Below are 13,167 nucleotides of genomic sequence, written 5' to 3' on the forward strand. Positions count from 1 at the left end.
AGATCATAAATGAGATATAAAAGCTACCATCATGTTTAGACATGGTTGTAGCCTGGTTTCTCTGAGCAGTGTTTATTTTTTTCTGAGAACCATGCTACCTAAGCCATGCTATAGCCTAGTTAGTCTTTATAGCACAATTTTGTTCTCAGATATGTTTGCTGCCTTTTAAGCCTGTCTGCTACATCCTTAGTGATTCAAGGCGGGATGAGCTGGGCAAGATCCTTTCCTTCCCAGTGCTATTTAGTTCTTGTGGAATTGTTAGTATGCATACACTCTTTCAACTCAATGCCATGATTCTTCCTAATTATTTTGCATTTGTGAAATCTGAATTATGTACCAAGCAGGGATAATTATTGCTGTCCTGGATTGCATGAGATAGCAGGGGACTGGACTTGATGACCCCAGAGGTCCCTTCCTGTTTTATGTCCTATAGTCCTGTGCTTTTATTTCTGTTCATGGTCACTTTGGCGAGTTATACAAATCTCTGCTGCATGTAAGTCAGGGGTAGTCAGTAGATGGACCGCAGACCAAATCCGGACCTCCAGATGCTTTTGAACAGACCCCAAAATCTTTTTATTTACTTATTATTATCATGTTATTATTATTTTCTCTGGAGTCTGGCCTTTGACTATATCTTGATCAAGAAATTTGGACCTTGACAAAAAATGACTACCCTGACATAAGTTGTGAGGGAGATCAGATGTGTACTTGCTGTTCATCAGGTTGCTTTAGAATGCAGACATTAGTCTAATTTTTTCCTGACTTGTTTTAGTTCATCCTGCTCTAAAACAGATTAACTGGTTGTACCGATTTTAAATAAGGGTATGGCAGTTCCTCTAGAATGTCTGTATGAATCCATAAAGAAATCAGTTAGATGCTTTCAGAAAGTCTCTTCCATGGCAGCCTGATTTTATTTTTTATGGACTAGTTGTATGTTTTATAGATTCTGCTTTAATAAAAAATGTAATTAAACATGACAGTTATTCTGTTATTCTGTAATCTGGTTTGTTGTAATGGGTGGTTTCAACTTAATAAATCAATTATGTATAAATCAATTCCATCTTTTACTGTTTACTTGTATTGTGATAGGATTTGTGCTAGGTGCTGTGCTAGACTTTAATACTAGACATTTGACATTAAAATGTAATGGTAAAGGTGAGAAAAGCAAAGTGCTTTTTCCATGTTCAGATTCTGAGGTTGAAGTTTAGTTGCCTTTTTCAGCTATTTTGATATGTACCAATTAAAGGTCACTAGTAGGTACACAGCATTAAAGGGACCTGGAATAATTCTGATGTGTATACCACTGAGAAGTTGTATTTTGCAGCTCTCTGTTGCTTTACTGGTACATGGTGTAGGCAGTTAAGTGATTCATATTATATTACAGTACAGGTGTGTGGAGCATGCAAGGAAAACACAGGAACGTGTATCTACGTGAATGTTGTAATACATTTTGAAATTGATATATATGACTGTCAGTGGTATTTGCCATTAGACCACTGAATTGTCTCCTCAGTTCCTAAATCCTAATTGGTTTGAGTCCCAGAATAGGTTACATGCCAGGTAACTGTTCCTTTGTAGAATAGCAGCAGCTTGTCTTTTACAAATGCAGATCTATATTCTCTCCATCTATATCCAGGGCTTGAATTGTGGGGAAAGAGGGGCCACGTGGGGCTGCTCTTCTTGCTCCAATAAATTAGTTTAATATCAGAAGGGAAGGAGCCAGGCCTGGTTAAATGTTTACTGTTCATGCCTCGGCTATATCTATAAAAAGGTACATGTCAAAGTAGTATCAATAAACAAACCAAGTTTAATTAGTGAGTGCCAACTGCTCATCTGATTTTAACAGACCCTCCATCTAGCATCAGTTCAGCAAAGGACAGTTTGTTCTTTAAACAAATGAAAGAGTAGTGGGGTGGGGTGGGGGTTAATATAAAAAGATGCTGTTGTAAAAATCTAAACACAAGTCAATAGGAAACCTGCGTGTTTCTGTTACAGATGTTCAGAATTATAACAGCCTCTTCCATGTCCTACCACCTTGGAAAGCTCATCCTCATGAGGAGAGAGAGAGAGAAAGACGGACTGAGGCCCAGATCCTTACTTGTAGCCAACAAGCACTTGGTGTGTCTATGGGCTGTTGTTTACAAAGATGGTGATTACCCATTTTGTGCTGTTCTGACCTGGGTCAGTTCCCTGGTACAAGTCAGAGCAGCCTGAAATGTATACAAAAAGAGTTTACTCATCAAAGTAACTTTTGTTCTCCGACATGTGGTGATGGAACCCATTTCAAAGCAGATTGGCTGCCATCTCTTAGAGCTGTGAGTTTTGATATCATACTTAGCAGGGCTGTCTTTCTTATTGATCAAAAAAGATTCTACAGATGTTTAGAATGCTTTGTCTGTGGTTTAATTAGTTGGGGCGCCAAAAATTCAGCGGAGAGTTCATTGAGACAATGCTTAGCTGCAGCATGTGACCCCAGAATTCGTTTTTGATATATACCTTTGATACAGTTAGCCAGCAGCCCCGTCTGAACCTGCATATATGTGGCAGTTGGGTCAAAGCAGCAAATCTTCTGAATCAAATCACCATCAAGCTTCTGCAGTGCAGAGAATAGAATCACAGGGTGGTCAGGAAAAAACAGTAAAAGGTTACAAAGTTACTAAAGGTAGCCAAGCCAAACTGGTGGGAAGTTTTGGGAACACTGATGGAGATGGAGAGGCAGAAGGGAGTGGAGGTATGATGGCAGGAGACTGGGAAGACTGAAAAATTGAAGAGTGGGAGGGCAGGCGAGTGAGCGTATGAGGAGCAAAGGGATGAGGGGACCTATAAGTCTTCCAATGGTTCTTAATATGATAAAATTTCCTTCCAATATAATAGTAATTTGACTGTAATGCTACATCTGTTTATTCAACCGTATTCTCTGTGAGTGTCTATTTATACAGAGAGATATACATTAGATTTGTATTTTACAGGGACACCTTTGCTATATATAACACCTCTCTAAAACCCTGTAGAAACAGAAATCATAATTCCCAGTTCTGCTGTCCAGGCTTGTAATTCACCTTCTTGAATTATGTTTACTATGGAACTTTATTAATATTGAAACAAACAAACAAATCTAAATTGCCAGTTGGTTATGACAAGGGACTGGAATATGAGGAACTGGAAAGAAACACAGGGATGAGAAAGAGCCAGGAGGAGAAGAGGGATGTGACAGGGAGTAGATAGGAGGGCAGAAGGCACATTGAAATCAGGGGTTTTTTTGGTAGAATCTGTTGAAGTTTTATAGCAAATCACATTCCATATTATATTTTAGAGATATTCATGGTAAATTAATGTTGCAGTTAGTTCATGGAACTTGGTAGGAAATAGATATTTTCTCCTTGTTTATCTACTACTTAGGCATAGATATATCTTATAGATTCATAGAGTTTAAGGCCAGAAGGGACTCTGTTCATTTTTCCATTCTCCACTCTTAATGAAATCTGGCCTGTTAACCCCTTAGGCCCACTGCCTCCCCACTGCACATATCTCCAGGAGCATATTTCTTTCTCATATCACCCTTGGCAAGTCCCATTGTGTCTTTTTGGGTTGTTTGCCTAGACAGAGAGTGGCTCAAGAACTCGATTTCTCACCAGTACACAATGACTCCAGTTCTCAATCTTCTCCGAACCTACCCACTCTGGGTAGAAAAGAAGCAGCACAGCCTTTAGGACATTATGCACCATGGCTGGTGGCTCTGCGTAGCTCTTTATGGCGGCAAAGGACTCGGGATCGAGTTTCTGGATACACTCACGCAAGTCCTGCAGCATTAGCCGATGGAAGAGAATCTGCGCGCGCCTCAAATCTGCAACGTGCTCTGCAACTGGAATCACAAGCCAACCTTTCAAAGAGAGACTCAGAAACACCTGCTACTGAAGATGTAAGGTTTTGAATGTAGGGGTCTGCCCTCCTTATGATTAACTTTCCCTTCCCGTTCTAATACAGATAGTATTCACAAATGGTCTGTTTACGAATAGCCCAGGGAGTCTGTCAGTGTTTTCAAAATGTATATGGATCAGGGGAAGGGAGGCAAAGCTCATGATCTGGATTCCATTCCAAGCAACCCTGAAGAACACACAGGCCCAGATCCTCAAAGGTAGTTAGATCCACCTAACAAATTGGAATACATATCTGTGAGGAGCTGGGCCGGAGCCTCTGAAACAGTCTTCCTCCCTTGCTGTTTTCCCCAGAGTCTGCTGAGATTTGGGGTTCACTTAAACTTGGTTTAAATGACTAAAGTACATTTTTATTTGTATTTTTGTACTTGTCTGAGTGCTGTCTTGCTTGTAATTTTACTGAGATTCCTAATATCAGCCAAAGAAACCATACTGGCCCTGCACGCACAGTACCTAGGACATAGATTGGGTCTGTTTCCCCTGAAGACTCCTTCAGTATCTCGGAGCAGGCCGCCTGGGCCATCTTCAGCATTATCTGCAGGTCTTTGTGCTCATAAGGTGGTAACCCCTGGTAATGTGCAGGGCTGAGATCAAACACCCCAAAGGCCCGTCCTGTTGGCTCACGGAGTGGAACTGCAATGTGAGGCTCTCCATAGGCAAAGGTGCTAATGACCTCGGAACTGTCTGTGCACTTGAAGAGGTAATCTCTGAAATGACAGCAAAGTGAGGACAAGATCATGAATGCTACAATTCCAGCCTTTTTGGCAACTACTGTAGCATTTGCAGTGAAGGACCGTACATACCTTGCTGTTGGGAAGGAATTTTTATATTACTGAAACAGCTGCTTTCTTCCCTGCGGCCTACATGCAGACAGATATAGACATCATTCCAGCCATATTGGAAGGAGAGAAATAGCACTTCGGAGCACAACCCTGCTCATCCTAGTCTAGTATTGAGAATCGTAAGGGTTTAATAAACACTTAAGTTAGTGTTGTGTTATTGCTGCAAACACAGTGTCCAGTTCATAGTAATGTTGACATTTGCTCTGTGGAGTTTCACAAAAAGTAAAAACATCTGCTGGAACAGCAAGTAACTTCTTGACTAAGTTCATCAGCAAGGGAAGCCTAGCCTGTGACGACCTTGGCAGTTGAAGGCAATAACTACATAGTAGGATGTTTCAGAGGAAATGAGGATAACAGAACCAGGAAAAAAGATACATTAATTTAAAGAACAGAATGCTCAAGATATGGGGCCTTGCCCTGCAAACAGTCACTACCAGACACAGTGCTTTCTTGAAGTATATGGAACTACTCATGTGAGTAAGCATTATGCTTGGTATTGAATGTTTACAGGATCTAGCCCAAAGAAAAGATTCCTAACCCTGGATAATTATCACATACACACCAGATACCATGGGAGAGAGCATGTGATAGACAGATAGACACCACTCCCACGGACTGTATACAAAGTGTATGCATATTCTGCCAGCAGTAGGCCAGACATTACAATTGGATTTAACCTATCAGCCTAATCCAGAAGCCAGCCTCCTGCATGTGACAGTAGCCAAGACAAGAATGCAGCAGCAAGTCTAGCCACTGAGCTTTTCTTAGTTCACCTCCGCTGAGTGCGCTTTGCATGGGTTACAGCATAGGCATGGATGACTACTGTAAATGCCTACAGATGGCGGAAGAGTCTCAAACCCACCTGAAGATATTTTCTCTCCTGCAGAGAACAGTGGGAGGGGAGTGGATTTCCATATGCCCAGAGTGATCTGTAGTCATCATCTTGCGCAAAATGTAGTCGCTTGCCTTGAAAAGAGGAAAGGGTATTTTTGTTGCATTCAGGAAATGAACATCCACTTTGAAGCTTAGAGAGAGAACCACTGCTTGCTTCTTAGGGGAGAGCTCTCACTCACATTCACTCTTAGTGGGATGAGTTAAGGCCAGTTTCTAACCAGGTGTGTTTTTGTCCCCACAGCCCTAGATTCTAGCACTCACAGTGCACCACAGGTATGTACAACATCTTCCTTCGACTGGCCTAATTAAACTTATCCCCGTGCTCCAGTCCTGAAGGATGCCAACAGGTGGATGAGCCTCAGCCTAGTGAGGGGGCTACCTATGGACAGTTCACTTTCACTTCAGTTCCCACAGTACAATAGCTTCCATAGACCCAGCGCTCATGTCGGTGTATCTTGCCAGATGAAAAGCACACAGCCATTTTAGGAAGCAAATAATATGACAAATGGGCAGCCAACAAGATGAAAATGTAAAGCCTGGAATGAAAAATAAGTTGCCAGTGGGAAACCTGTTTATCACAGGGAAGCAGCTGAGCGGTGGCTGCAGCAGTGACCATAACACAAGCTCAGTCCCAAACATTTCATCCTCTTGCTTTTTATCTACCTAATTCAGTTTGAGGTAAGCTGACAAGCATCCCAGTGTCTCAGTGCCTGCTGCGTAATTGGAATCTGAACTGCAGGCGAGTGGGCTGCCCTTACATGCTAGCTAATTGCGAGCAGTCTGCCTCCGGATTTGTATTTACATTTTGCCTGCTGATGTTGTTTCAGGACGAAGAGCCAGAACATTAACCATTTTCCCTTTCCATGCCATAATCTTGGCTGGGACTTTTCCTCCACAGTAGAGCAGTTCCCTTTTAGGACTGAGTTGACAGACAACTGATGCGTGGGCTAGCATGGTGACCATGTGGGTATTGTTCTATACTTCCACAGGCCGCTTTGCATGCACTACTGGGTCTGGTGTCTTGCTCTATTGGCTGGTAGGAGCCAGGAGTACTAAAGGTCCAGTACCTTTAGCTCATAGGAGAAGCTTACTGAGGGTGCTGCTGGTGATTATAATGCAGGAACTGCAGGGAATCCCAACCAGCCTTTCTTGGCTGAAGGAAGATCACCATAAGGGACAGCAAGAATGAAAAGTGGGATCCCCTAGAGAAGGAACCTTCCTTCCCTTTCCTTCCACAGAATCTTGTATCAGGTACTAGAATCTTTGGCAGGATTAATCTTGGTTGGGAACCAAACTGAGCTAACAATGGTTGATCCCTGCCAAACTGCACTAGCCCAATCCATCACTATTATAGCAAGAGGTCTCTTGGTCTGAGACTAACGTGAAAGGACTAGGCATACCTTATCTTTGCCAGGCTCCACCAGGTACGTAGTGATGTTGCGGATGGTGGGTGCCCTGGTGCAGAGCCAGCCCACAGCAGTGAATGCAACCTGCAATATGTTTTCCAGTGTGTGGACATGGTGGTAGGCTTCGCTGAATACGTGGGAAACCCCCTATGGAAACAGAACCCTCTAAATGACTTAGCGATAAAGTCGGGGACGTTTTCATAGCAAATTAAGCAACAACAAAAAAAATTAGTAAAATATTAGTCTATCAAAATTGCCTTTAAAGGAGAGAATCTCTAAGAATACAGAGGTTTCAGAGTAGCAGCCGTGTTAGTCTGTATCCGCAAAAAGAACAGGAGTACTTGTGGCACCTTAGAGACTAACAAGTCTAACAAGGTGCCACAAGTACTCCTGTTCTTTTTAAGAATACAAAGCTATCCTGTGATTGCCCTTGTCAAATGAGACCCCAGAGTTCAGGGGCCCAGGCCAGTACCAGAGTGCTGAATGATTGGAGGTACAGTGATCTCTGAGAAGGTAGGACTTCCCTCCCAGTGCTGGCATATTGTGCTCCCTCCTGGCCAAGAGGGGTAACTACAATGAGGCTGGTTCCAACAGCAGTTATTTAGTAGCATTCTGTCCAGGTAAATAAAAGGGGGGGGGGGGGAATATCAAACAGAGAAAACTAAGGAATAAGTGATGTATGCATAGGGGCTAGCCTGTGTACCAGCTATCATTTTTTGATTGACTGTGTATCTTTGTAAAGTTCCCTTTCTTCCTATTGTATCTTAACATCCACTGAGATTTTCCAGATTCTATTTCTATTGCACCCATTGCTGTAGTACCTGGCTGCTAATGCTATCTCCAGCTTGACTTCCACTAATTTGAATCATTATCAACTAGCAAAGTAGAAACACGTGAAGAACTGATACCGAAAGTTTTAAGGGACTGTAGAAAAGAAGATTTTTTCCCTGATCAAGCCTGAAACATCTGGATATTTGGAAACACTGGTAAAGGAACCTGAAGTGCAGTGGTTTGCAATTAGTCCAAAAAGTATAAAGTGAACAGCTTCATGACACAAGTATGTAGCTAAGTTCATGAAGGAGAAGTCCATCAATGGCTATTAACCAAGATGGTCAGGGATGCAACCCCATGCCCTGGGTGTCCTTAAACCTCTGACTGCCAAAAGCTGGGACTGCACAACAGTGGATGGATCACTTGATAAATTGCTCTGTTCTGTTCATTCCCTCTGACACTGGCTGCTGTCGGACAGGATACTGGACTAGATGGACCATTGGTCTGACCTATTCTTATGTTTAAAACACACAACCACTATGTTCAGTAAATAAGTGCTAATAACTATTAACTTAGTACAAATCTGTTTGTAGTTCACCATTCACATTTAGAGGCGAAGCCTCCTAAATAAATAACTGATACAGGGATAATACTGGTCTATTTGTGCCATTTTCACCCCAGAGAGTAAAATGGATTTACAGTGCATTTTCTAACTGTACAGCTGCTGCCCATTCACAGTGAGGCACATGAAGTCCACGCAGTCCCAAACTGCTTGTTTGAAGCATCTAATGAACCTGCTTTTGTCATTGTGCCCACCTGATAGAAACCGATCTCGTGGGTTAGAAAGATGGTTTGCTCACACTGGTCCCGCAGGGTGTCAAGTCCTAGAATCCCAAAGGTCCTCCTTCGGGAATCCTGCAGTGGCAGCACCAGGAATGAACCTCTCCTCTCCCGTTCTGCCCGGTCATAGTTCCAGAAGTGGATATTTCCATGGAACTGAACTCTTGGAACATGGACTGGCTTCCCCTCTTCTGCCGCTGCAAAGCTGAGGGACAGGAGTACCATGGGGAGGGCAACAGGAGGTTTGTAGGAGAAAGGTAAGTCAGCAGAGAAAGTCTTTAGAAAAGCTGTGAGGATTTCCAAATACATCTGGGGGTCATATAATCCAAACACAGGTGTTCAATGGGGAGAGAGAAACTTGAAAGCAGCAATGCCCTGAAAACACCTACAGGAAATGGTGGCTAGCAAATTACACAGGAGGGTGCAGTGCCACATAGCACCAAGAAGGCAAACAAACACACAGTGCAGCTTTGGGCCTTTTATGCTATGGCATCATGGGTTGGAGTAGGAAGGTGATGGTCCCGCTCTGTCAGGCACTGATGAAACAACACGTAGAATACTGGATCTACCTCTTGCATCCCAGAAAGATAATGACAGTAATACTTAGCACTTACCTGGCACTTTTCATCTTCAAAGTTCTGTAAAATATCAGCTAAAGAATGTAACTAAATAGAGACAAATGAAGGGGGGCGATTCAGAGGGGAGTAATAGTGATGGACTAGGGGGGATGATGTATAAGGAAGGCGATAAAGAGACAAATATGCAGAACTTACATAAGTGATAAGGGGGCATGATGATTGTTTCCTAGAGCTTAAAGGGTGTAAGGGAATGGAAAGTGCTTTGTAGTGATAGAAAGGGTGTATAAGTAGCAGTAATGGAAGAAGTTTAAAAAAGGGAAATTGTAGGCTGAATATAATACAATATCTTCTTTAAGGATGCGACTCCCTAGACTGTGGAACAGTCTCCCCAAGGAAAGGAGTCGGTGCCTGATCCATTAGGACATTTAAAACTCAGTTGTATAAAGCAGGGGTTCAGCCTTTTTTCTTTCTGAGGCCCCACCCAACATGCTATAAAAACTCCTTGGCCCAGCTGTGCCACAACAACTGTTTTTCTGCATATAAAAGCCAGGGCCGGCATTAGGGGGTAGCAAGCAGGGCAATTGCCTGGGGCCACATGCCACAGGGGGCACCGCAAAGCTTTGGCTTCAGCCCCAGGTGGTGTGGTTTGGGGCCCAGAGCTGCAGTCCCATGCAGCGGGGCTTTGGCTTTCTGCCCTGGGGCCTAGTGAGTTTAATGCCGGCCATGCTTGGTGGATCCTCTGAAACCTGCTCGCAGCCCCCCGGGGGGCCCTGGACCTCTGGTTGAGAACCACTTGTATTAAGTACAATCAGATTTATAAGGAATAATCCTGTGTTGGGCCCTGAGGGATGGTCTTTTCTATAGTATCTATCAGTCTACTCTGTATTTCTAATGCACCCCATAGTCACTGTACTCTCTAAATTCCATGATTCAAGTGACTTAAGAAAAGGTAACAGCTCTGTGCAGGTTTCCTTACCTTACTCCTTTCATGTCCCTGTAAAGTGCCTGGTTTAGGATGTATGGGGCATCATCTGAGGTGCAAGCCACATACCGCAGGAGAACCTCTCCCCGCTCTGGTGAAAGCTGGTTCTGTTCCAAAAGGGCAATATACGCACTGATCTTCTTGTTATTCCCGTGGGCTTCTGCATCCTAGCAACCAAATGTTTCACGTTACATCTGGGCATTAGCCACTGGCCATTACACTTATTTCATGTGCTTACAGCTTATCTCATTTATCACGGGATGTTATTCTAGGCCAGTGACTTTATTTCTCTTACACCAGATGATTAATGATGTCCATGCTGTCACTTGTCTAATGGGTTCTGGGCCAGGTCACTATATCATCAACTCAAAAGCTGCATTCTAACTGGCAGGGAGGATGGATTTGTTTCCTGCTTCTGCTAAGCAGAGACCACCTTTTTCTAAAAATACAATCTGCCCCTAATGACCTATGCCTAAGCAAAAAGCCCAATGAACTTCGTCTCCGGGGCAGACTGTCTTGGACCCAAAAGGCACGCAAATGCCAGAGTCAAGAGCCTTCCCACAAGGATATCCCAGCTCTAGCCTTGAGAAGTTAAATCTAGGAACAGCTAGCAAGAGTGCATCAGCTGCCACCACACTGTGTAGGGAGAGAAGAGGGGCCATTATGTCGCTAGGGGTCATCAGATAGGCCTTTAAAGATCAACATTAGCACCTTAAATTGCACCTGGAAGCAAATGTGAAGCCATTCACATTACAAATTCTCCATATGCATCACAAACTGAATGATGTGTATTTATTTTCAGAAACCATAAAACCAGGAACATGCATTTCTGGATTTTATTTTATTAAACTTTCCAAAACTTGAGGTGATTAGGTGATCATGAACGTGAGACACTGATGGCACCTGATAGGTATAGCACTTGGCAAGAGCTTCTGCATCTCCTCCCTGACCTACAACAGCCTCAACTATTTAATGTCCGAGTCTCCTGAACAGCAAGTGATTGCGCTATCTTCAAATAGGCACACTGAGGGTAGGTGATGTGTAAGCTTCCCACACTAAGTTACACCCACCTGGACTGGTGGTGAATGTAGCCCATTAGTTGAAGACAGTGTCAGCCATAATCTACACTAGACAGTCTGTGTCACTCATGCAGCTGGTAGCGATGCATACCTGGGAAAGTGCTTTAAAGACTGCCTTGTACACTGGCTCCATGCTTGCCCCACTGGTCTCAGCTGCATGCTGGATATTGTGCAGCCACTTCCTCCTGGCAGAACCTCGCAGGCGTTCCATGTGGGTTCGCGCCACGCTCATGGTCAGAAACTCCACCACTGTATCGAGAACTTCATCTTCATTACCGGTGAGCTCAGAAACAACCAATTCCAGATAGGTTTGAAATTCCTTTGGAGACAACTTCACCACACCACCGGGGTGTGGGTGGGAGCAGCGAAGGTGCTTCTTTGCTAAGGGATGAAACAGAAATAAGGACACAGGCACACCTGTTTGTGGCCGTCTGTTTTGCTCTCCCTCAGTACAGCAATGCCATGTCTGTCCTGCCAGAGGTGTTCCCTGCCCATTGTTTGAAAGAGTCTCTCTTTCCACTCATTTCCTCCTCCCCAACATCAAAATGTAAGTGCCACGGCAGCCATAAAGGCAGGATGCACTCTCTCCTCCAGATCACAGTGGTCTCAGACACTGAGAAGATCACCTGGACAGCCCTCCCAAATCTCCCCCATGCACACCTCTACAAGGCAGCCAAGCTATACATGTCAGGGGAAAATCTGGAGGCTACTCCTGGTTATCCCAGAACCACATTCACCTCAACCACATAGCCAAACTGCAGGGACTTTAGATGACCTGCTGCAGCCAGGCACATGTAGACATCCCTGTTAGTGCTGCATGCTCTAGAGGCATGAAGAACTACTGGCCACTCCCATTAACACCTTGAAGGCGAAAGCCTACTGATGACCTCGCAGTTCAACCTTGTCCCCAAGGATTTCCATTACGTACAGCACTTGGATCCATTGTGGGGTTTATAAGACCTTCCAAAGCAGCTATAATCTTACTAACTCTGCTTTGGTTGTCTGGGTTGAATTACTGAAATAACATTTGTATTGAGTTAAATCTTATATTGAGGATGAAACAAAATTAAAGCTCCATTTATAGTACATAGATGACTGGATGATGCTCTGGAATATTTGAATTTCACCAGGAGATGCAGACAGGGAAAACAGGAAGAAAAGCACTGTTTTACATGGCTCTTCTCTGAAGATCACATTCTCTGTACTTCTGTTCTCCCCCTTTCTTTCGGGTTTCAGGGATGAGTTGATCTACAGTGATTTATTAGTTTCAAAAATTACTAAGGGCTCAATCATGACCTGCTGAACATTTCCTCCCAGGGTAGTAAAGGGGCTACATGCATCACCACGCTTTGCCAGGCTGCTATTTCCCATCCTGCACATGTGAGCAGAGGGTAAGCGGACAGCGAGGGAATGGGTGGAACCTTGCCACATCCCCACTTCCAAATGCACCAGCCAGTGCAGCCGAACTGACAAAGAGGGGAGAAGTAAGCTGCGCCAGCACAAGGACTGACACAGCTTACTTCCCCCCTGCAGATAGGGCCGGCTCCAGGCACGTGCCTGGGGTGGCACATGCTAAGGGGCGGCATTCCATCCATTCTTGGTGCGGCGGCACAGTCCGGGCGACTTTTTTTTTTTTTTGCTTGGGGCGGCAAAAATGGTAGAGCCGGCCCTGCCTGGAGAAAGGGGGAAGCATGACCCAAACTGAGACTCTCCTGGGGTGGTGTAGCTATGCATGTCTCTTACTCATGCTGGATTGCAATGAGCCCGTCTATCCCTACATGATCAACCCTAAGAGGGTTGACATACATGGGACACTGAAGAAGTCTCCTTCAAAACTAAC

At 44.1% G+C, this 13,167-nt stretch overlaps 1 protein-coding gene across 1 annotated transcript in view; it reads right to left on the reverse strand.

Moving 5' to 3' along the window:
* EFCAB5 (EF-hand calcium binding domain 5) overlaps window positions 1-13,167 on the reverse strand; it is a 50,344-nt gene that overhangs the window by 3,089 nt on the left and 34,088 nt on the right. The window contains 8 exon segments of the mRNA XM_029912535.1: window positions 2,497-2,593; window positions 3,633-3,862; window positions 4,389-4,642; window positions 5,640-5,743; window positions 7,072-7,224; window positions 8,665-8,893; window positions 10,243-10,415; window positions 11,419-11,708. Coding sequence (XP_029768395.1) covers window positions 2,497-2,593; window positions 3,633-3,862; window positions 4,389-4,642; window positions 5,640-5,743; window positions 7,072-7,224; window positions 8,665-8,893; window positions 10,243-10,415; window positions 11,419-11,708 — 1,530 coding nt within the window.

Source organism: Terrapene carolina, unplaced genomic scaffold, assembly GCF_002925995.2.
Source record: "Terrapene carolina triunguis isolate 2854851 unplaced genomic scaffold, T_m_triunguis-2.0 Scaffold231, whole genome shotgun sequence".
Taxonomy (NCBI): Eukaryota; Metazoa; Chordata; order Testudines; family Emydidae; genus Terrapene; species Terrapene triunguis.